Genomic DNA, 23,587 nt, shown 5'->3' on the forward strand with positions numbered 1-23,587 from the left:
GTCCCTCCATGTGGGTCTCAGTGTGTCTGTGGTATGTGTATCTGTGAGTGTGTATGTCCCTGATTATATGTGTGAGTATCTGTGTACCTATGTCTAAGGTCTGCATTAATCTGTGGTAATATGATTGAGGTTATGTGTCTGTACTGTTTATATGTCCCTGGTATGCCTCTATGTGTCTATGTGATGTAGATATATGCAAAGACTGCATGTGTGTCTATGGTGAGTGTGATATGTATCTCTAGGTGTGTCTGTCTGTAAGTGTGCATGTGTGTGCATGAATGGTGCAAATATGATTGGTAAATGCATCTGAGAGGGAACCTGTGTTTGACTATTGGGTCCATGTGTCTGTGAAGTACATGTCTGTGAGTGTAAACATACCTATGGTGGATGTCTGTGACTGTGTAGGCAGGCGCATGTGCGTGCGCACATCCACAGCAGTGCTTTCTTGTGTTATAGCATTTCCCATCCCTCCTGCCCACACCTCTGCTCCAGGACCTCTGGCAGATAAAGAAACAGGTATCCACAGACTTCTCAGAAGGCAAGAATTAGTAAATTCCTAACAGTTTCAGAGTGGTCCTTGGGGAGATACACTCTCCACACCCAAAGGAATCAAGGGCTCAGAGAATGAGTTCCCACTGAGAAATCCACAGAAGTGAGGTGGCTGCTGGTAGAGGTGGGAAGTGATGTTGGGTTTGTAAGATTTCCTTCTGGTTGTGTAGATTCCAAGTAGACCTTCCTGTAGGGGAGCAATGTGCTCTGGTTGTTGTCTTTTGAGCCATCAACCAAGCTTCCCTTAGGGTTTAGGTTCACCCCTGCCCCAGCCTACAAGAAGACAGGCAGTGTCAAACCTGCAACTGACACTGTCCATAGGAGAAAGTGCACCCTGTATATACACAAGGTCCTTCCAGATTGGCTTTGACTTTATATTCTGAGGCATGCTGGGAGCCTGTTGCTTGTGGAAGTGGCCACTGACTTTATTGACAAGGAAAATTGCTTAACTTCTCTGAATTTTATTTTCCTCATCTGCAAAATAAGGATAATTATAACTACCTCACAACAGTAGTTTGAATATTAGAGATAATATATGTAAAAGAGACTAGTACAGAATGTACAAGGCACATTTTAAAAACTCAATCAATAGAATATATTATTATATTAATTAATATTATTTAGATTATATAGTAATTTAAATAGATTAATTTAATCTAATGTTATTAGATTAATATATCTAATTATTAATATATTACTGAATGGAAAAGAAACCAGAAAATTAGACATCATTCTAAATTCTTCCTTCTTCCTTACCCATCCCCTCATAGCTAATTCCTGAGATTCTACCTCTTAAATTTCTCTCAGATATATTCCTTTTTCTTCCCTCTCCATCTGCACTGCTATGACCTTAGTAGGTCTACACACACACACACACACACACACAATTCCCTCTTTGCTTATTCTGCTTTCTCTGCGTGACATACTATTCCTGATCCTCTCTCTCTGGCTCACTGTTACTCACCCCTTAGGCTTTAGCTAGGCATCACTTCCTCTAGGCAGATCATGGCTGGGTCAGATGCCTTGCCCCAACATCTGTGTGCCCACATTCTAACCCATCAGAGGCTGTATCATGCACACTATTTTGCATTCCTCTGTCTACCCTGTTTTTTTCTGAAAACCCAGTGAAGACAGGAACCAATCTCTGTCTCCAGCACTACTCCAGAGCCTGAAATGGAGTAGGTATCCAATAAATGTTTACACCACATGTGGGCCAGAAACAAACAATAACTGAACAATTATGATGAACTGTTGCTTGCATGTATTTTATAACAAATATATGTGATATGTATAACAATGCTGTATATCCCTTTTCTAAATATATGTGCCTCTGTACATCTACAGTTAAGCATATATGTATTATGTATACACAAACATACTTCTCTGTATTTATCTAGCAGGCAATCAGGTTAACCTACCTACACACAAGCTATCTATATCTGTAGTGAAACTTTTACTTTAGTGTCTAACCTGAGGTCAGTGTACCTATAGTACAGGTGAGACAATGGAGAGGAAACACTTTCTCAAGAAGCTCATGGAAAAACCTGACTCTAATGAGAGACTGCCATGTCACGAGGGTCATATGAAATATTTACCAAATTTTTCTTCTTCATTTCATCTCCAATATACATATGGGCCATCACACCCTCACCTCTTGCCTAGACAAATGCAGCCATCTCCATACCGGTATGCATTCTCATTCTGGCCTTCTTCTCACCTAGTCTCCACACATGACCAGAGTGGTCTTTTTTTAAGAAAACGTGAATCACATTCAGGCCACTCCTCCTTGACTTAGACCACACAATGGCTTCCCATTTTTAGGGCAGCATCCAAATCCCTCAACATGGGCTATAAAGCCCTATAAGCTGTCTTCATTTCCAACCTCATCTCCCTTCTCTCCAGACCTCACACTCACTGTCCCAGACTCTCTGCTATTTTTCCTCAGTTCCCTAAACATGCCATGCTCTCTTCTTACCTCTGGGCTTTCACATGAACTGTTCCCTATTTCTCGAATTAAAATTATCCCTCACCCCAGTCCATTTTGCCTGCTTCTTGTCTCATCTCCAGCTTCCTCTAGGAAGCTTTCCTTCTAAATCTTCCACCACTGTCTTGTCAAGAGTACCCTCACCTTCTGAGACTCTATAGTCCCTTGTACTTCCCCTCTCACAAACTTTTGTCACATGCAAAGCAATGTCTTATTCACGGCCTGCCTTTGGGCTCCATGAGAGTAAATATCTTGTCTGTTCTGGCCTTCACTGGATCCCCAAGACACAGAACAGTGTTTAGCACAAGAAATGTTTGCCGAATTAATTAGGTTCCCCATATGAGCCAGAGTAGAGGCAATCCAGGGGATAAGCCTAGAGTCAAGCCTCACCATCCACTGGGAAATCCATCCCCCTCCATCTCACCGCATCAATCTCATTCAGGGCCTTCCACTGCTCATAAGGAACACCCAGGGCTTCAGCTGTCTGGATAGTCCTCTTCATGTGGCTGGTCCACACCTTCAGGGAGCTGATGCCCTGGGACTGAATGAAGTTGGCCAGGGCATAGGCATACTGGGGAGTAGGGGTGCAAAGGAGGAGAGCAGGGGAGAAAGAGAGATGAAAGAAGACAGGGTGACCATGAGAAGAATTTCAGATCTGCCACAAATAATGGAGTGACGATGAACAAGCAAAAGTAGAGCTTAAATATTCCCAATTTATAAAAAGTCATACTCTTGCCCATGTGACTAAGAACCAAGGGAATAGAGAAGAATATGTGTATTTATGTGTGTATATGTGCATATGTGTGCGTGTGCATTCACTGATGTTTGCTCACAGAACCTCCTACTTGATTGTTCATTTATTCAAACAGCCCACCTCTAACATTTGTGGAGCCTGGGACAAAAGTACAAATGGAAGCACTCCACTCATAGTCTACTTCCCTCCTTTTCCCATTTCTGCTCCATCCTGCACTCCTAGGTGCCTTGAGTACACGTTTATGGATAATCCAGTCACAGGAACAAGTTCTGTCCACACCATATCTCCACCAATCTCCATAACACACAAACAGTAACCCCTTGGCCACCCCTTTGCCTAGGGGTGAACACTTCTGTGACATGGCCTTTTCTCAGGTGAAAAGACTCTGGGATATGCCCATGTAGGTAATGGAAGCAGACTCTGGGCAGGAAATTCTAGTGTTCTGGGTAGGGTACTCTGAGTGTGGTCTGGAAGTGTATGGGGGTGGGATGTGGGGTACATTTCCCTTTGACCCTGTGAATTCTCATTGTTTGAGCAGGGGACGTGGTACCCAGGTTCTAAGGGCATTCAAACATTTACTGAGTGTGTGTGGCCATGTGCTGCGTACTGGGGTGTCCTGTTATTAAGACATGGTCAGTCCAGTGAGGGAAACAGTGACAGCACTAAAAGGAACCACTTAGGTTTGTGGGAGCCCAGATGAGCAAGTGGTTCGCTATTCTTCTGCATACAGGCATGTTATTCATCACAGATGGTGTGTGAGGAACATCTGCACAAATGTACAGGTACAGGCACACATTTTTATGTACAAATATAGGCATTGTGTACACACATTCTAATTATGGATTATGAGTCAGCAGTCAGTGTGCTCTGGTGGAAGGAGTGCTGACTGGGAGACAGACGATGGGGGTTATGCCTGTGTGGCCTGGGACGTGTCCCTGGCCATCTCTGGCCTCATATCTCCTGCCTATAAAATGTAAACAGCGTTAGCTCACTCAGCCTGGTCTCTGTGTCACATTGGATAATGGACCAGGAGCACCCAGAGCGCTCCCTGGCACATAGTAAGTGAGAGCTACTGTGATTGGTGGTGGGTGACAGTTGATGGGAAACTGCTTTGTAAACAATGCATGGTGCACTGTGCCCTTTAGCATGAAGGTTGGGGCCAGGCGTGTGCATGTACATGTGCACACTTGTGTTCAAGGAGGCATGTTGGGTGGAGATGGCCACGTGTCCAAACTGGGTGCTAAATTGTGCAGGCAAAGCCACGGACAGCCCTAACCAAGAGACCCCTGGCTGTAGGTGGTGCCACGGGCTAGGGTGGCTCCTCCAGTGGTCTCTGACTCTGCGAGAGAGGCGAGAGTCAGAGGTCAGAGTCTACCTCGAGGAGAGGCTACCAGTCTGAAAGTAACAGAAAATGATCCAGGAGGACCAGGCCTTCCGGTGTGATGCCTTGCCTGTGATACTGCCAGCTCTGCAGTGGGGGGAGGCTGAGGAGCAAGCATGAAGGCCTGGTTTTCAGTCCTGGCTCTGTCCTTTACTGGCTGTGTGACCAGGGGCCACTCTCTGTTCCTGTGTGGGCCTCAGCCTCCTCATCCATAAATCAGTGACAGTAATGGCCACTGCACAGAGCTGCTATGAAGATTAAATGAGGCCACACATGTGGAAGCAGACGGTGCCGTGAATGTGCAGAGGTGTCCAATAAGAGAGGACATTCCCTCCCTCCTGCACCTCATTTCCCACTTGTTCCACCCCAAGCCATCCTCCCAGCAAGAACAATAACTGTGTTAACAAGCCCAGGGTCAGGGCCAAATATGGGAAAATGTGTCTCTTTAATTGGCCAGCACCCATAATGTGCAGCTCACTATTCTCAGCTACAAAGAGACTCCCACCGTGAGGGTCAGAGATGGGCCAGAAATGGGGGGGATGGAGCCCAGGTGACCTGACTAGGAGGGCAGGAAAGGACAGGGGAGGGCTTCCTGGACCAGCTCATGGAGCAGGAGATGGGTCCTGGAAGGGGTGGAGCAGGGAGGGCAGAAAAGAAGCGGTAACTGGGGGAGGACAAGTGCTGACCCTGTGATAACCTGTAGTGGGGGTTTGGGGGAGTAGAATCAGCCCTGAGTAATGGAGGAGAAGACGGATTCAAAGGTGGGGCACTTTAAGGCAGGTATCTGTGCAAATGACGGTCACCAGCTGACAGAGGGGACAGAGGAGGACAGCCTCGGTGGGGAAGCTGCACAAGCAAAAGCACAGAGTTGTGAGAAAGATGAGGGGACCAGTCAGGCAGGAGAGAGGGTGCTTATTGTAATGGGGCTGGAGGAGCAGCCAGATCTGGGAAGGCCTGGACCAAGCCATCGGACTTGCAGATGCTGTTGGCACTTGGGAGCCATTCAGTGGGTCAAAACTGAGTGGCTGATGGGGTGGAAGAGCAAGAGTGACCAGAACCTGCTTTTATCCTGCCACTGAGTACCCCCATCCTCAGGACCCAGGCAGCAGCCACCCCACCAACCCACAGCCCACCTGGACCAGATCAGCCAAAACCTCTGAGTGCATGGGGCCATCCCTACCTGCTTGCCCCGAGCTGAGAGGCCAGAGTCACCTCCGATGCGGCCTCTGAGGTTGAGTTCACTCTCACCGTGCCGGCATAGGTAGATGGAGCGGGGTGTGACGTGGATGTTCATGAGATAGTAGACTGTGCGGCTCTGGATGTGGTCCTGCAGTCGGTTCACCATGTAGCGTGTGCCCACGTCGAAGATCTTGATGTAAGACAGGTGGCTGGGCCAGCCCAAGCAGGAGCAAGGGCAGCTCAGGGGCTGATGTTGGAGAGGCTGATCCCAAGAGAAAGCCCCAACCACACACCCTGCCTTCAAGCTTCCTCCATAACCCAGCTCTCACCTACCTTTCCTCTGACAAGGTGCTATGCCTTGCCCTGTTCTGGGTACCTGTTCTAGAGACTTGGTTCCTGGCCACTCTGAGGAGCTCACTGCCTGCTACCATCTCCTTTTCTCTCCTTTCCTCAATCTCAGTTTGAGCCAGACTGTCTTTTTACTTTCACTCCTCACACTTCAGGCATCTAGGGTTCTCTCTTTTTTGGCTCACACTGCTGACATACTCAGAGAGAAACAGTAATCCTCTGTGTCCCTGACTGTCTCCAACATCTCACAGGCCACTTGCATTTGCTGACCATTTTGTGTGTATGTATGCACCTGGCAGGGGTGGGGGCTTCAAAGTGCGTAAATCCTCATAACCATCCTAGGAAGCAGAGATTATTATCTCTGATAGGTGAGGAAACTGAAACACAGAGAGAGGAATTGATTTGCCTAATGTCAAACTCTCCAACCATCTCATCTATGACTCTCAGAACCTAAGTAGAAAATATCTGATGTAGCCTTGTTGCCTTGTTTCTGGTACTAGGTCCTGAGTGGCTCTAGGAGAACTTCCAAATTCTGTAGCTTAGTCTGACATTCTAGGTGCCTTCATACACTGGTCCTGCTTTGCCTCACCTCAGTGTTCCATGTCTATGCTCATAACTTCTCTGTTTCATTCTAGCCTTAATGCTTTTGCTGAAATATTCTCTGTACTCCTCTACTTTTATTCAGATTTAACTAGGCCATTGCAAGGTACTGTTCTCTTTCCTTGAAAATATGTTATTTGCCTGATTTCCAAAGTTGAGCTCCTATGCATCCATCCTTCAAGAACCAGTACATTCACTCTCTTTAGAAAGTTTTCTTTGAGCCCAGGATCATATGAAGTCATTTAAAGGTACTTCACATCAAAAGTCTTATAGTAGCTAATGCTTACCCCCATTATGTGTAATTTAAAATAAAAATTATAAGCTATATTATAACATGAAGAAGGTCTACTGAGTTCTGGTTGTATTTTTTTCTGTTTTGGCTACCTTGATGCTGTTTTTGAAATACAAACTATTAAAAGCTTTCAAGATTTTCTTTTCTTATTTTTGGTGGACTCTACCTTGCTGGTGCCCTAAATGCATGTCTAGTCCACCTACTGGGTAAACATGTTCTTCCAGACCTTTTCCTCCCAGTTGGACTGGGTCCCCTCTTCTGTGTTCCCCCACCCCACTTGCTTTACCATCACCACAATTCTGGTCAACTGCATACTCATTGTCTTCCTCAACCAACTGGGCATTCTATCAGAACAGAGATAGATAGACCTTCCCTCTTTGGGTTCCTAGGGCACAGCTTAGGAGTGGGCCTTGATGCATGGATTGTAAATGTCTGTTGATGGAAAAACGATTAGATAAAGCCAACTTTCAGAATCAGTTGTCTTCAGACCCAAACTGATTCATCAAACACCGAGTACCTGCAGCAGTCTAGGCCAAAGGCTAGGGGCTTTCTCAATGCTGTTCTTTCATTTTAGCTCCCCTCCTTCAAACTTCTTCCACCATATGCTACTATTCATACAGTGCCTTTGTGGAAATTTGAAAAAGTTTCCCCTACTCCAGTACACGTCTTGGTGAGAAAAGCAAGTGTACCCGTGACCTGGCACAGTGAACAATATTCACAATTGTACACAAGGTCCTGCCCCTTGACCTGAGTGTCTAAGCCTCATGTGGCACTTTTATGATATAGGGATGTGGGAGGAGGATAACCATGATGGAATTTTGAAGACAAGAATTTGAGTATATATTCTGCTACTCACTCATTGTGTGGCCTCAGGTAAGCCCTTGCCCTGCTGTGGGTCTGTTTCCCCATCTAAGAAGTGAGGCAGTAACAATGCTCACCTCTGGGGACTTTGGTTGGACAAAGTTGGAAGGATGCTCTTTAAACTTCTTTGGGTGGTGATGACTGTTAGAAGTCTCCTTATACTTCTTACTTGGGGTCCAAAGGGTCTGAGTGACCAGGGTCTCTTCTCATCACAATCCATTTTGAAAGAAAGTGAGGTTCTGGGTATACCCTACGTCTAAAACTCACATCTTCCCTGTACTGCCAGCTAACACCTCTCCAATCTTTAGTTGGTATTGTGAATGAAAGTTTCATATTTTTAATGTATCTTCCCATATGTCAAAGCACTATGGAAGCCACCTGAGGATAGAACCTACCTCTCTTGCCCTTATTTACACCCCCGATGTACACCATAGCCCAAAGAATCCAAATACTTACTGGTTGAAGGTGCATGCGTGTTGTGAAAACAGACATGATTAAGAGACAGAATATGTAGTTAGAATCCTAGCTCTACCCCCTGACTTGTGGTGGAAGCTTGAGCAAGTGGTTTCAGCTCTCTAAGATGCAATCTCCTCTTCTTGAAAATTTATGATCATAAGACCTATTTCAGCCTCCTTAACAGGGATGCCGAGGGGATTCAATGAAACAAAAAAGGTGAACATGTTTGGAAGCTGAAATGTCATCCATGTGTGAAGAATACTTTTGAAAACATAATAGCAACAACCACAGGAGAGAGGCATTTCTCCCCCCCTGAGATCAGGGTCCTAATATGTCCACATTGTTCAGGAAAACACTACTTCAAGCCCCTTATGATGAACACCTTACACAACAAGGAATCACCACCTCATGGATAATTAGAGCTGGGAGGGCCCTTGAAGACAAATCAAGTACAGTTTCCTGATGTTACAAATAAAGTTGAGGCCCAGAGAAGGAAGGCATTCCTCCAGGTCCTACAGGACATCAAAACCGGGCTAAGGATCCTGACCTTTACTTTGGGGTTCTGGGTTCTTACCTGTCTAGTTCATCATCCAAGGGTTGGTAGTTGACCTCATAGCATTCAATTCTCTTTAGAAAGTCTTCCAGAACCTTTTCATGGTCACAGTCTATGTAATCAGGGCTGCCAAGTTTCACTTGCTGGAGGAAGGGAAAAAGATGGAAGAACCATGGGAGACAGAGACTCCGACAGTGCCCTTGGGATGAATGCTTAGAGATCACTGAGTACAACATTCCTCATCATAAAGATGAGGAAGTTGAGACTTGGAGAAAGGTTCTTGCCCAAGTTTACAAAATCAGTCAGTTGAAGAGAATCTGTACTGTGTTAACACCTCATTCCTTATCCCTGTGTGCTCAAACAAGGTCTGTTACATTATATTCAGTTCACACACTGTTTAAGAGAAACATTTATAAGTGGCCTGGAAATTGTGGTGTGAGAAATGGTTGAAGAAAAGGAACAGGAGATCTTGGCTGGGGATCATAATGGCTTACATGTATTGAGTGTTTACTGGGATAACATGGCATATATTGGCTTTAGATTTCTGAGGGGCTGGCAACTCCTAATCCCTTAATATATCTACCTTCTCCACCCACATTCACCATCTCAGTGAATGTCACTATCATCTACTCAAGTCACCTGAGCCTAAAATGAATCTGGGAGTCATCCTAGATGTGTCTCTTTCTATCATCCCCCACCTCTTAGAAGGTACCAAATCTTCCCCCCTGTATCTTCTAAATATCTCTCCAGCTGGCCTCCATCCATTTCCTGGATGCTCACTCTAGCTTTGTGACTGGTTACTCTGTCTATAGTCTAGTTACTTTCCCATACTAGCAGCCAGAAGGATATTTCTAACATGCACATCTGAATATGGAATTCCTCTGCTTGAAACCCTTCACCATTTCCTCACATCTTTTAGGACAAAGTATGAAATATTTTAGCAGGTGACTCATGGCTTGTTATGATTGGGCCCCAAATGATTTCTTCATCCTCCTCTCCCATTGCCCCTCTAGACCTCCACACACTTTGCTTTAGACAACCTAGGCTATTTCTAGTTCCCCATAGATGCCATACTTAGTATATGCTATCCCCCTATTTTCCATTCTTTACTTGCCAAATTCCTATGCATTCTTCAAGATGAAGGTCAGCTATTACCTTCATTGAGAAGCCTTCCCATGCAAGGTTAGGTCCTCAACACTGTGCTGCCACAGCCTCCTTTGTTTCTTCATCTCAGCACTGATCTCACAGAATTATGTCTATAAAATCGTCAGTCTCCCTCACTAGACTGTGAGCTCAAGGGCCAGGCACTCCCCTATCTATTTCTGTCTCTAGTATCCAGAATGGTTCAACCCAGGTGTATGTATTCAATTTATGTTTAATCAACAAATGGATGGATAGGTGGATGGATGAAAAGGAAAGAGAGTACTTGGACATATTCTATGCCTCAAGAGGCAAAATTAGGACCAATGAGTGGAAATTACAGGGAGGCAGATTTCAGATTGATTGGACTGCACTTAATGAAGGCAATGAGCTTTCACACTGGAGGTACAAAGAGAAAATCTACAAAAACAATTAGCTAAGATTTCAAGTTTCTGATGAAGTGTTGAAGGAGGTGACTTTTAAGGTCACCTCTGTCCCCAAGATACAGTAATTTAATGAAATAGGGAACAATAAAATGTAGTGAGTGAACTAAATCTAGACCACATGCCTAGAAACTGTAGAAAAGAGCAGTGATAGCTCTGATATGAATTGTGGGTCAGAAAAAAGAGCTTTCAAGGCAGACATCCAAGCTTGAGGTCCAGTCCCAGTTCTACCTCTTCCTGGCTGTATGAACACTTGACAACTTACCTCTCCTCTTGGAACCTTAGTTTCCTCTCCAATACTTAAAGGAATTTCACAGAATCATTGTATGCCAGGATGATCAGGGAATACTTCCTATAGGAAGTGGGAGGAGAAGCTCAGGGAAGATACCTCCTTTAACTGCACAGAGGTATTTCTAGGTATGATCCAAATCTGAGACAAAATAAGAAGGAAAGGTGACTGGTGCTCCTTACCCTGATGTTTTCTGCAATGACGTCAGGGTCATTACAAATGGACTCGATGAAAAAGACCTATAAAAGAAACAGAAGAAAGATTTCCAGCAAGGAATTATGTTTGGTAGGAGTCAAACATAGCTTGACCCCTTCTCAATGGCTCTGAGTCATCTTTAGAGGTATCTCTGACAACATAATTTCATACAGTGGTGCTTTCAGGATTCTGAGTTTTATGAGTCAGATTGGCCCTGAATTGTAGTGGTTCTCTCTCCTCCTTCCTCATACCCACCCCCACAGTGTCAGCTTGTCAGCAGTTATCTTCCATTGCCTAATGTGGCACCTCTTCTTTCCTGTTCTGTTCTGTTTTGATGCTTCTAACTGTGACCTGGAAAATCCTACAACTAAATTAAAATGCTGACCCTATGGTAGCTGATTTGGCATCTCTTCCTCCCCTGGTTTGCCTTTTTTTGGTGTTTGTTAAATGAGTAGGCTCTAGATAAGAGTTAGAGAGTTACTCTACCTTGTAACCATGTTCTTTAGCAAACTGCAGAATCAGTGACCGTCGTTCTCTGGTAGTGTTGGTGGCATCAAAAACCTAGAGGCACACGATGAGATTGGTTTGCTCTGAATCTGGCTCTGATAGAATGCCTACTCTTTGACCATCTCTGTGCTAAGTACAGGGCTTCCAGAAGGGGATAAAACTTGAACAGGGTTTTGAAGGATTTGGAAATGGCTTATATCAATTTCTCAAACACTCATTGAGCCCTCACTGCCTGCCCAGAAATGTAGCAGACTCTGTAGACATAATAAAGCAAGAGGAAAATGGTGGGGGTTTATTAGAGTTATTTTACAGGTAAAGTAGCTGAGGCTTAGAGGAAGTGTTTGCCTTAACCAATGTCACAGAGACAAACTGTCACAAACTCTGACAAAGCAGAGTTGGAACCAATTCTCTCAACTCCTAGGTGAAGCTTCTTCCTTCCCTATCACTTTGGAGCTCTTTGAAGCACTTTTAGAATTTGCAAATCCCAAAGGTCTATGAGATTAAATTGATTAAATGTTTAGCTAAATCTCTAGAACTTAAAAATGTTTGTATTGCAGTCAAATTCTAGTGTAGTCCTGCTGAATTCTTGGGGATGGAGTGGTAGTGTATACTGGTTAAGGGTGTAGATTCTGGGGACTTCCCTGGTGGTCCAGTGGTAAAGAATCAGCCTTCCAAAATAGGGGATGCAGATTCGATCCCTGGTCAGGGAACTAAGATCCCACATGACGCGGGGCAACTAAGCCCATGTGTCACAACTACTGAGCTCGCGTGCCTCAACTAGAGAGACTGCGTGCCACAAACTACAGAGCCCACACTCTCTGGAACCCACATGCCACAACTACAAAGCCCATGCACCCTGGAGCCTTTGCGCCACAACTAGAGAAGAGAAAACCCGCACGCCACAATGAGAGAGAAGCCTGTGCAGCGCAGTGAATAGCCCATGCACCGCAATGAAAGATCCCGCGTGGTGCAACAAAAGATCCTGCAAGCCTCAACAAAGATCCCATGTGCCGCAACTAAGACCTGACACAGCCAATAAATAAATAAATAAATAAATAAATAATTTTTTTTAAAAAAAGAAAGAAAAAAGGAGTGTAGATTCTGGAGCTTTACAACCTGTATTCCAGTTCTGGCCTGCCACCTTGGTAAAATGTTTAATTATTTAATCTCTCTGCACGACATTCTTCTGGGCTATAAAATGGAGTATAATAACAATACCTATCTCATGGGGGAGGGTGGAAATTAAATAAATATGTGCAAAGTGCTTAGAACAATGTTTAGAACATAGTAAATGCTCAATATATATTAGCTCTTCTCCAACCCAGCAGAAACCTAAGAAAAATGCAAATTTCTTTACCGCAACATGACCTTCCTCACAGCTGAGATAGTTATGGACATCTTTCAGGGCTGCTATGGCACATTGCCTGAAAAAGATGAAGGAAGAAACAGAAACAACCATTATACCCAAAATGGTCTCCTCTCTATTTTTCTGAATTATCTTTTGCACTATCTCTTAGATGTCCTACATTAAATTATTCATCTGTTGAATATCTACAAAGGGTGTCCTATATTCTAGGTACAAGCACAGAGAGGTCACACAGTTGAAAATGTGCTATGACAAGCACAGAGAGGTCACACAGTTGAAAATATGCTATGACAAGCACAGAGAGGTCACACAGTTGAAAATGGCTCTGTGTAGACATTTTAGGTGCAGGTATAAAGTAACATACCCAGGAAAAGTTGACTAATGACAGAGCCATAGTATTAAGGGCTCCAAACCTTGAACTAATAGCGCTCAAGCTGAATTGGTTCTTGAACCCAAGAAGAGCCTGAATATATGGTCTGTGAAGGAGAAGGCATTCCTGGCATATGTAACAGGGCAAGCACAGGTAATAATGTGGAAATGTATTTATGCTTTTGGCAAAAATCTGGTTAGTGATTACTCTTTGCTGAGTTCTATTAAGAAGATATGGATCAATAAATGAGACCCAGGCTCTGTTCTGGAAGTGCTCAGAGTCTTGTAGAGGAGAGACAACTTGAGGTTGAATGGATGAGACTGGAGTGGGCCAAGCTACTGAGACTCTTATTTTAAATTCTAGGCTAAGTTTCCACTCTCTCTTGTCAGAAGTAGGAAACTGTTAAAAGTTCTTAAGCAGGGGATGGATATGACCAGAAATAAGCTTTGGTTAAGATAGTAGAAGGGCTGTCCTAACCACCCTTTGAGACTGTAGGTGGACTCCTTGCTAACCCAAGTTGCTCTGCCCTACTCCCCCATCATTTGAACAAAGGTCTCCCTCAGCCAGGGGGCAGCACAGGTCTTTAAAATATTAGGTACTCACTTCCTGATAAGTAGGGCCTCCATGTTGTCTGGAAGAAAGAATTCGTAGTTCTTGTAGCTCACTGCCTCTCGTCGATACTGGCCTAAATTAAACACTGAAAGCAGGAGCCCTGGTGAAGAGGTTGGGAAGATCCCAGTGGCAAAATAATGTCCTTTCTTGGAGGTAGCTCAGAGGTAAAAGAAGGTATAGTTTGTAGCTATATAATATGTTTACAAAGCTTCAAATTATGGCCACCAGCTCATTTACTCCTTACAACAACCCTGAAAAGTAGGAATCATCATTCCCATTTATAAATGAGGAAATCAAGGGAGTAACTCTCATAGCTAATAAGTGGAGAGATGGGATTCAAACCCAGGACTGTTTGGTTCCAAAGCTGGTGATCTTTCCACTATTCCATTTTAACATAAACTCTAAACCTTTTAATGCCCATAGTATTACTATATATTATTACTGTGTTCTGTACATTACTGCATTGGAAAGATAAAGAAATTGGGACCCAGGGAGTAAAATCCGTCAAGGGTCAAACATTGAGTCAGCTGGGGACATAACTAGACTGGGCCTCCTGAATCCTAGTCCAATGTTGTTACATTTTCTGTATCAAGACAGAGAGTCTAGATTTATTGCCTTCTTTAGGCCACACTTTCTCATTTGTAATGGTGAAAAATCAGAGAGGAGGGAAGGAAAGGGGGAAAGAGGGGATAATAGGCAAAGAGGTAATGTAATATTTTCTTCATTCATCCAATAAATAGTTTCTCATGCCTACTTTGTGAATCAGGACATGAGTTCTGGGGTGTCAGAGATGAAATAGATCTGCATGATGGGGCCCCAAGGAGCTCACAGTCTAGCATGTAGGAAAGAGAGTAAACAGTAAATCAGTAAACAGAGAGCTCTCACCCAGTGTGTTAAGTGCTCTGACAGAGCCATGCAAAAGAGCAAGGAGGAAGGAAAGACTAACTAAGCTTGGGGTGATCTCAGATGGTTTCTTGGAAAAAGCAGCATTTGTACCAGTCTTTATAGGAAGGCAGGCCTTTTATTGGCAGGCATGGGGTATGGGAGAGGGGAACAAAGACATTCCAGGTAGAGGAAGAGTTTGAGCAAAGGTATGGCATTGGCAGGAGGCAGAACATGAGTCATCCACTGTGACTGAGGCCTGTGAGGCTGTCAGAGACTGACTGTGGAGGGCCTTGAATGATAGGCTAAGGAGCTTGGATTTAAACCTGCAGGCCAAGGGAACCCTTGGTGGCTATAGATATGGTCATCTTGGCATTTGAAACATGACTCTGAGGGCCTCTGTGCAAGTAGAACAGATGGGAAGCAGGTGCATTAGATCAGAGACCCATCTGACACTGTCCCATGTGCCCCTATGCTCAGCAGAGGCTCCTCAGAGCCTGCAGTCCTACAAGAACTACTCCTTCTTCCCTTCTCTTCTTCCAATGTTCTACTCCTCCCACAGGACACACCCAGCTCAAATACACCCTATCTGGAAGCTTTCACTGTCTTCCAGTAGGCGATTTCCTCTGTGAGGCCCATCAGTATCCTGCTCTGGGATTCTTCAGTGACATGTTGTATTCTTATGCATCCCAGCCAGATGGAGAAATCTTCAAGGACAGGTTGTGAATCTCATCCAGTTTTGCATCTCCAGTGCATAGTATGGGTTTTGGCACATGGAAAACCACTGGGGAACTCTTCACCAGTGAATTAGAGAAAGAGAAAGTGCATGAAGAGAAAGAAGAAATGGGAGAAGGGGAGGAGAATAATTGGAGAGAGGGAGGGAAGGGGGAAGAGAGATAGGGTGTTGGTATGGTCAAGGGAAATAAGAGGAAGAGTGTGGAGGAGAGCACAGGGCCAATGTGGGTTCTTTCTTCTTCCCATCAGTAGCACCAAGTATCAGACCTGCCACAGTGAGTGTCAGGCTTTGGAATCAACCAGATGTGGGTTCATATTCTGGTTCCATCACTTAGTGATCATGTGCCTTTAGACAAGACACGTCACATCTTGGGCATTAATTTCATCAACTGTGGAATGATGATACTAGTTCTTCCTACATGGGTGTTTTAGAACTTAAGAATAGAGTCTGTCATACAGAGTGAAGCAAGTCAGAAAGAGAAAAACAAATACCATATGCTAACACATATATATGGAATCTAAAAAACAAACAAACAAGGAAAGGTTCTGAAGAACCTAGGGGCAGGACAGGAATAAAGACACAGACGTAGAGAATGGACTTGAGGACATGGGGAGGGGGAAGGGGAAGCTGGGACCAAGTGAGAAACTGGCATGTACATATATACACTACCAAATATAAAATAGATAGCTAGTGGGAAGCAGCTGCATAGCACAGGGAGATCAGCTCTGTGCTTTGTGACCACCTAGAGGGGTGAGATAGGGAGGGTGGGAAGGAGATGAAAGAGGGAGGGGATATGGGGATATATGTATACTTATAGCTGATTCACTTTGTTATACAGCAGAAGCTAACACAACATTGTAAAGCAATTATACTCCAATAAAGTTTAAAAACTAGATGTGAGTTCTTTGAGGGCAGGGATCCAACATCCAACAAGGGCCGTGGCACAACTGTGTGCTCAGCAAATAATTACTGACTGAGTGAGCAAGTGATTGCCCAAGAAGAACTGTTTTCCACACTGGGGAGGAGTGCTCCTTTCCACAAGAGACAGAGGCTAAGCACTTGTGTACCAGTGTACCAGTAAAGGAGGAACACAGTCCCAGTAATAATTTTCAGCTAAGTTGATATATGTTAAAAGCATCAATAGTCATTGGGGGATAAATAAAAACTTTTGGTAGACTTTCTTGTATTTACTGATTTTATTCTGAATTACGTATGATGTAGGGGATACCCTAACTTTTAGCGTTTAGAGACTCTAAATGTCTTAATTTGGTCCTACTTAAGCAATAGAAATTAACATGATCTAGTCCCCTACCGCAGAGCAGCTCCTGGGGAGAGAGACCCAGACACACAACACACTACAACAACACACTATGTAACTAAGGTTGGCATAGAGGGGTCTGTAGGAAGCATTGGTGTGGGAGCCCAGAGAAACATAGTCTTCCTAGGGGCAACAGAGGAATCAAATAGGAATGGGGATACAGTGTGGGTGATAGAGAAATCAAATGGAGAATAGAAAAATATGATTGCTGAATAAGAGGTAGTAAGCAGAAAAGAGGTCACATTGGGGAGAAAGGAAATCTGGAAGTAGGGAGTGAGGGAGGAGGCTGACAGGCAGGGAAGGAGACCCCTCTGGAGGCGGAAAGAGGCAGGATCACTTCCGGCTGGGGAGGGGGAGCAAATAGGCTCAGACCTAAGGAGAGGCTTGGAGAGAGTGGACGCCTTCTTGACAGGAGAGGTGAGCTAAAGTGCCCTGCTTTACTGAAGACCTTGTGGGGGACTCCAGGCTGGGGCTTTGAGGTGCTTGACTCCACACACCCCTAAAATTTAAAGAAAACCTTAAGGTTGTGAAGAAATGGTAATGCTAATAAGAATCGTATTTTTGGTGTAGAAGTAATAATAAAGGTGATAAAAGTAGTATGTTACTCATAGGGTTTTTTTCAGGTCTTACAAAAATCGTGCTCCTTGAAAACAGATATTTAATCTTTGTAGTTTTCTTATGCTTAGCAGCTATCACGGGATTGGGCACAGATTACGTACTTAAGAAATTGTAAAAATTTATGAGGTTAGTGGTGGTGGTGGTGGTGGTGGTGGTGCTATAGTAGTAGTAGTAGTAGTAGCAGTAGTAGTAGTAGTAGTTGTAGTAGAGCAGCAGCAGCAGCAGTAATAGTATTAGTCCTAATACTGTTAATAATGTTTTGAGACATTCCTTTACTCGTGGTTTTGCCCTTTTGAGGTCAGCTACCTTACTGTATTTTCCATAATTGGCCTATAGAGGGCTGTAGAACAAAGGCTTTCAGGGACATACCTTTAGTTGGTGTTCCTATCCAGTTGAGATATCGTGTGAGCTTCGTGGAGATGTAGGTCTTTCCTCGAGCTGGTAAACCCACCATTATCACCATCGTGGGGGAATTTGTAAACTGGGGTATGGATGCTGGAAGACAAACAGAACCTCAAATCTTATCCCCAGGTTCACATGATATTCTGGTATCAACTCAGAGCTGTAGAATTGGAATGAGCATCTCGCCCACCATTAGAACAAGGAAAACAAAAACTGGAAAATTGCAAATTGTCCTCTATTGAATTCATGAGCAAACTGAGATTGCAATGCTAAAAGCTAACCCAAAATCTGTAGACATAGGCATCTACAGGGAACAACAGGGCCCAGGTACTTGCTTATCTTTTGCAGATACTACTGAATAATATGTAGTCATAAGAAGATAACAGCTAAAATTTGCTAATGAATTGCTAAAAGTTGGTTGTGTGTTAGTGTGAGAATGTGAAACCCCTGGGGGCTGTAGACATAGGTGGTTTTGAATCCTCTTGCAGACTTTCCCCCTAAGAAGTCCACCAGGTGCTGGCAGGGAAGAATAAGAATCCGGAGAAAGATATTCTATAGTTCTGGTTTGGGGGAGGGAAAGAGAACAGCATCCATTGCTGAAACTGTGCCCAAAGCATTCTGCCTTTATACACTGCAGAGCAAAGGCCTTAACCTTCACAGGGAAAGGTAATAAAACTGTAGTCTGAGCACACTGGTGGAAATTCACTGCAGCTAGCAGAGAGGAATACCCAACACCACTAAAACTCTGCCCAGACCAATCTACTCTATCTCCCCTAGGGAAAACAAGCCTTGCTCTGCAGAAGGAATGGCAATAGGAACTGAGGGCACAGGTGGAAACTCACCACCACAGGTGAAGGAGAAAATTTGAAAAAATGCTATAACCCAGGAGGGATAGGAATATGTGCTAGGCTCACAGTTATATTTAGAGGAGGGGCAGGAACATTTGGGAAAGTCACACCTCTATGACTCAGGATAAGCCTGCCTAAGACTGAGACTTAATCAAAATAACATAGTATGTCCCTAGTCCCCTATTCTCCACTACAAGGCTAAAATAAATCAAGTAAAATAATAGCAGACTTTATTTTTAAAGAATGCAAGAGGTAAGTTACCTCCAGAGAGCAGCATAAAGGGAAGAATCAAGGAAAGAAAAAAACATAGTCTGAAGAGACAAAAAAATCATCAGGACAAGACTCAGTTATGACACATTTTCCAACAGACAACTTAAAATAGCTGTGATTAATATGATTAAGTACTTTTCTATATTGAAAAAGGTAGACAACATGCAAGATAAGATAGCAGCAAGGGATAAAATGTATAAGAAAGAATCATATGTAAATACAAGAGAAAAAACACATTAACAGATCTGAAGAATGCCTTCAGTGTGCTTATTAGTGAACTAGACACAGCTGAGGAATAAGCGAAATTGAAGCTAGAACAATAGAAATTACACAAACTGAAATGCAGAGAAAAAATAAAGAGTAAAAAAAGAAAACAGAACAAAACATCCAAGAGCTTTGGGACACTATCAATTTAGAATACTAGAAGGAGAAGAGAGAGAGAATGGAGAAAAAATATTTGAATAAATAATTGCTGAAATTTTTCATAATTAGCAATTGATATAAACCCCAGATCCAAGTATCTCAGAGAACACAAAGCAGGGTAAATAAAATTTGTAAAAGAGCCACATCACAGCCAGACATATCAAATTCAAACTGCAGAAAAACAGGCAAAATAAAATATTGAAGGCAGTCAGGGAAAAAGGGTGGACGGAACACCTTACATACAGAAGAACAAGAATAATTACACAAGACTTCGTACCAGAGTCACATAAGCCAAAAATAGTGGAATGAAACCTTTAACATACTGAAAGTAAAAACCCTGCCAATCCAAATCTAAATTCAGCAAAAATGTCCTTCAAAAATAAAGGCAACCTCCTTCCCACCCTCCCTCCCTCCGTCCTTTCTTTCTTTCCTTCTTTCTTTCTTTCTTTCCTTCTTTCTTTCTACTTCTACTAATTATTTCTTTCTACATTTTCTCCCTTTTATTCTGAGCAGTGTGGATGAAAGGCTCTTGGTGCTGCAGCCAGGAGTCAGTGCTGTGCTTCTGAGGTGAGAGAGCCAGCTTCAGGACACTGGTCCACAAGAGACCTCCCAGCTCCACGTAATATCAAACAGTGAAAATCACACAGAGATCTCCATCTCAACACTAACACACAGCTACACTCAACAACCAGCAAGCTACAGTACTGGACACGCTATGCCAAACAACAAGCAAGACAGGAACACAACCCCACCAATCAGCAGAGATGCTGCCTAAAATCATAATAAGTCCACAGACACCCCAAAACACACCACCAGATGTGGAACTGCTCACCGGAAAGCCACGATCCAGCCTCATCCACCAGAACACAGGCACTAGTACCCTCCACCAGGAAGCCTACACAACCCACTGAACCAAACTTAGCCACTGGGGACAGAAACCAAAAACAACAGGAACTACAAACCTTCAGCCTGCAAAAAGGAGACCCCAAACACAGTAAGATAAGCAAAATGAAAAGACAGAAAAACACACAGCAGATGAAGGAGCAAGATAAAAGCCCACCAGACCTAACAAATGAAGAGGAAATAGGCAGCCTACCTGAAAAAGAATTCAGAATAATGATAGTAAAGATGATCCAAGATCTTGGAAATAGAATAGAGAAAATGCAAGAAACATTTAACAAGTACCTAGAAGAACTAAAGATGAAACAAACAATGATGAACAACACAATAAATGAAACTAAAAATACTCTAGATGGGATCAATAGAATAACTGAGGCAGAAGAACGGATAAGTGACCTGGAGGATAAAATGGTGGAAATAACTACTGCAGAGCAGAATAAAGAAGAAAGAATGAAAGAACTGAGGACAGTCTCAGAGACCTCTGGAACAAAATTAAACGCACCAACATTCGAATTATAGGGGTTCCAGAAGAAGAAGAGAAAAAGAAAGGGACTGAGAAAATATTTGAAGAGATTATAGTTGAAAACTTCCCTAATATGGGAAAGGAAATACTTAATCAAGTCCAGGAAGAACAGAGAGTCCCATACAGGATAAATCCAAGGACAAATACGCAAAGAAACATATTAATCAAACTGTCAAAAATTAAATACAAAGAAAACATATTAAAAGCAGCAAGGGAAAAACAACAAATAACACACAGGGGAATCCCCATAAGGTTAACAGCTGATCGTTCAGCAGAAACTCCACAAGCCAGAAGGGACTGGCAGGACATATTTAAAGTGATGAAGGAGGAAAACCTGCAACTAAGATTACTCTACCCAGCAAGGACCTCATTCAGATTTGATAGCGAGATTAAAATCTTTACAGACAAGCAAAAGCTGAGAGAGTTCAGCACCACCAAACCAGCTTTACAACAAATGCTAAAGGAACTTCTCTAGGCAAGCAACACAAGAGAAGGAAAAGACCTACCATAACGAACTCAAAACAATTAAGAAAATGGGAATGGGAACATACATTTCGATAATTACCTTAAATGTAACTCCCACCAAAAGACACAGATTGGCTGAATGGATACAAAAACAAGACCCATATATATGCTGTCTACAAGAGACCCACTTCAGACCTAGAGACACATACAGACCGAAAGTAAGGGGATGGAAAAAGATATACCATGCAAATGCAAACCCAAAGAAATCTGGAGTAGCACTTCTCATATCAGACAAAATAGACTTTAAAATAAAGACAATTAGAAGACACAAAGGAGGACACTACATAATGATCAAGGGATCCATCCAAGAAGAAGATATAACAATTGTAAATATTTATGCACCCAACATAAGAGCACCTCAATACATAAGGCAAATACTAACAGCCATAAAAGGGGCAACCGACAGTAACACATTCATAGTAGGGGACTTTAACACCCCACTTTCACCCATGGACAGATCATCCAAAATGAAAATAAGTAAGGAAACACAAGATTTAAATGATACATTAAACAAGATGGACTTAATTGATAATTATAGGACACTCCATCCAAAAACAACAGAATACACATTTTTCTCAAGTGCTCATGGAACATTCTCCAGGATAGATCATACCTCGGATCACAAATCTAGCCTTGGTAAATTTAAGAAAATTGAAATTGTATCAAGTATCTTTTCCAACCACAACGCTATGAGACTAGATATCAATTACAGGAAAAGACCTGTAAAAACTACAAACACATGGAGCTAAACAATAAACTAATTAATAACGAAGTGATCACTGAAGAAATCAAAGAGGAAATCAAAAAATACATAGAAACAAATGACAATGGAGACACGACGACCCAAAACCTATGGGATGCAGCAAAAGCAGTTCTAAGAGGGAAGTTTATAGCAATAAAATGCTACCTTAAGAAACAGGAAACATCTTGAATTAACAACCTAACCTTGTACCTAAAGCAACTAAAGAAAGAACAACAAAAAAAACCCAAACTTAGAAGAAGGAAAGAAATCATAAAAATCAGATCAGAAATAAATGAAAAAGAAATGAAGGAAACGATAGCAAAGATCAACAAAACTAAAAGCTGGTTCTTTGAGAAGATAAACAAAATTGATAAATCATTAGCCAGACTCTTCAAGAACAAAAGGAAGAAGACTCAACTCAATGGAATTAGAAATGAAAAAGGAGAAGTAACAACTGACACTGCAAAAATACAAAAGATCATGAGACATTACTACAAGCAACTCTATGCCAATAAAATGGACAAGCTGGAAGAAATGGACAAATTCTTCGAAATGGACACCCTGCCAATACTGAACCAGGAAGAAATGGATAATATGAACAGACCAATCACAAGCATTGAAATTGAAACTGTGATTAAAAATCTTCCAAAAAAAAAACTTCCAACAAACAAAAGCCCAGGACCAGGTGGCCTCACAGGTGAATTCTATCAAACATTTAGAGAACAGATAACACCTACTCTTCTCAAACACTTCCAAAATATAGCAGAGAGAGAAACACTCCCAAACTCATTCTACGAGGCCACCATCACCTTGATACCAAAACCAGACAAGAATGTCACAAACACGGAAAACTACAGGCCAATATCACTGATGAACATAGATGCAAAAATCCTCAACAAAATACTAGCAAACAGAATCCAACAGCACATTAAAAGGATCATACACCATGATCAAGTGGGGTTTATTCCAGGAATGCAAGGATTCTTCAATATACGCAAATCAATCAATGTGGTAAACCATATTAACAAATTGAGGGAGAAAAACGATATGATCATCTCAATAGATGCAGAGAAAGCTTTTGACAAAATTCAACACCCATTTATGATAAAAACCCTGCAGAAAGTAGGCATAGAGGAAACTTTCCTCAACATAATAAAGGTCATATATGACAAACCCACAGCCAACATCATCCTCAACGGTGAAAACCTGAAAGCATTTCCACTAAGATCAGGAACAAGACAAGGTTGCCCACTCCAACCACTCTTATTCAACATAGCTTTGGAAGTTTTAGCCACAGCAATCAGAGAAGGAAAGGAAATAAAAGGAATCCAAATCAGAAAAGAAGAAGTAAAGCTGTCACTGTTTGCAGATGACATGATTCTATACATAGAGAATCCTAAAGATGCTACCAGAAAACTACTAGAGCTAATCAATGAATTTGGTAAAGTAGCCGGATACAAAATTAATGCACAGAAATTTCTGGCATTTCTATCCACTAATGATGAAAAATCTGAAAGTGAA

At 42.7% G+C, this 23,587-nt stretch overlaps 1 protein-coding gene across 1 annotated transcript in view; it reads right to left on the bottom strand.

Moving 5' to 3' along the window:
* PFKFB1 (6-phosphofructo-2-kinase/fructose-2,6-biphosphatase 1) overlaps positions 1 to 23,587 on the bottom strand; it is a 68,637-nt gene that overhangs the window by 8,994 nt on the left and 36,056 nt on the right. The window contains exons 2-9 of the mRNA XM_060292153.1: positions 17,803 to 17,928; positions 13,871 to 13,964; positions 12,889 to 12,955; positions 11,511 to 11,585; positions 11,012 to 11,068; positions 8,979 to 9,100; positions 5,849 to 6,056; positions 2,958 to 3,104 (exon numbers count right to left, since the gene is read on the bottom strand). Coding sequence (XP_060148136.1) covers positions 2,958 to 3,104; positions 5,849 to 6,056; positions 8,979 to 9,100; positions 11,012 to 11,068; positions 11,511 to 11,585; positions 12,889 to 12,955; positions 13,871 to 13,964; positions 17,803 to 17,896 — 864 coding nt within the window. The 5' untranslated portion in view covers positions 17,897 to 17,928. The remainder of the gene's footprint in view (positions 1 to 2,957; positions 3,105 to 5,848; positions 6,057 to 8,978; positions 9,101 to 11,011; positions 11,069 to 11,510; positions 11,586 to 12,888; positions 12,956 to 13,870; positions 13,965 to 17,802; positions 17,929 to 23,587) is intronic.

Source organism: Globicephala melas, chromosome X (assembly GCF_963455315.2).
Source record: "Globicephala melas chromosome X, mGloMel1.2, whole genome shotgun sequence".
Taxonomy (NCBI): Eukaryota; Metazoa; Chordata; class Mammalia; order Artiodactyla; family Delphinidae; genus Globicephala; species Globicephala melas.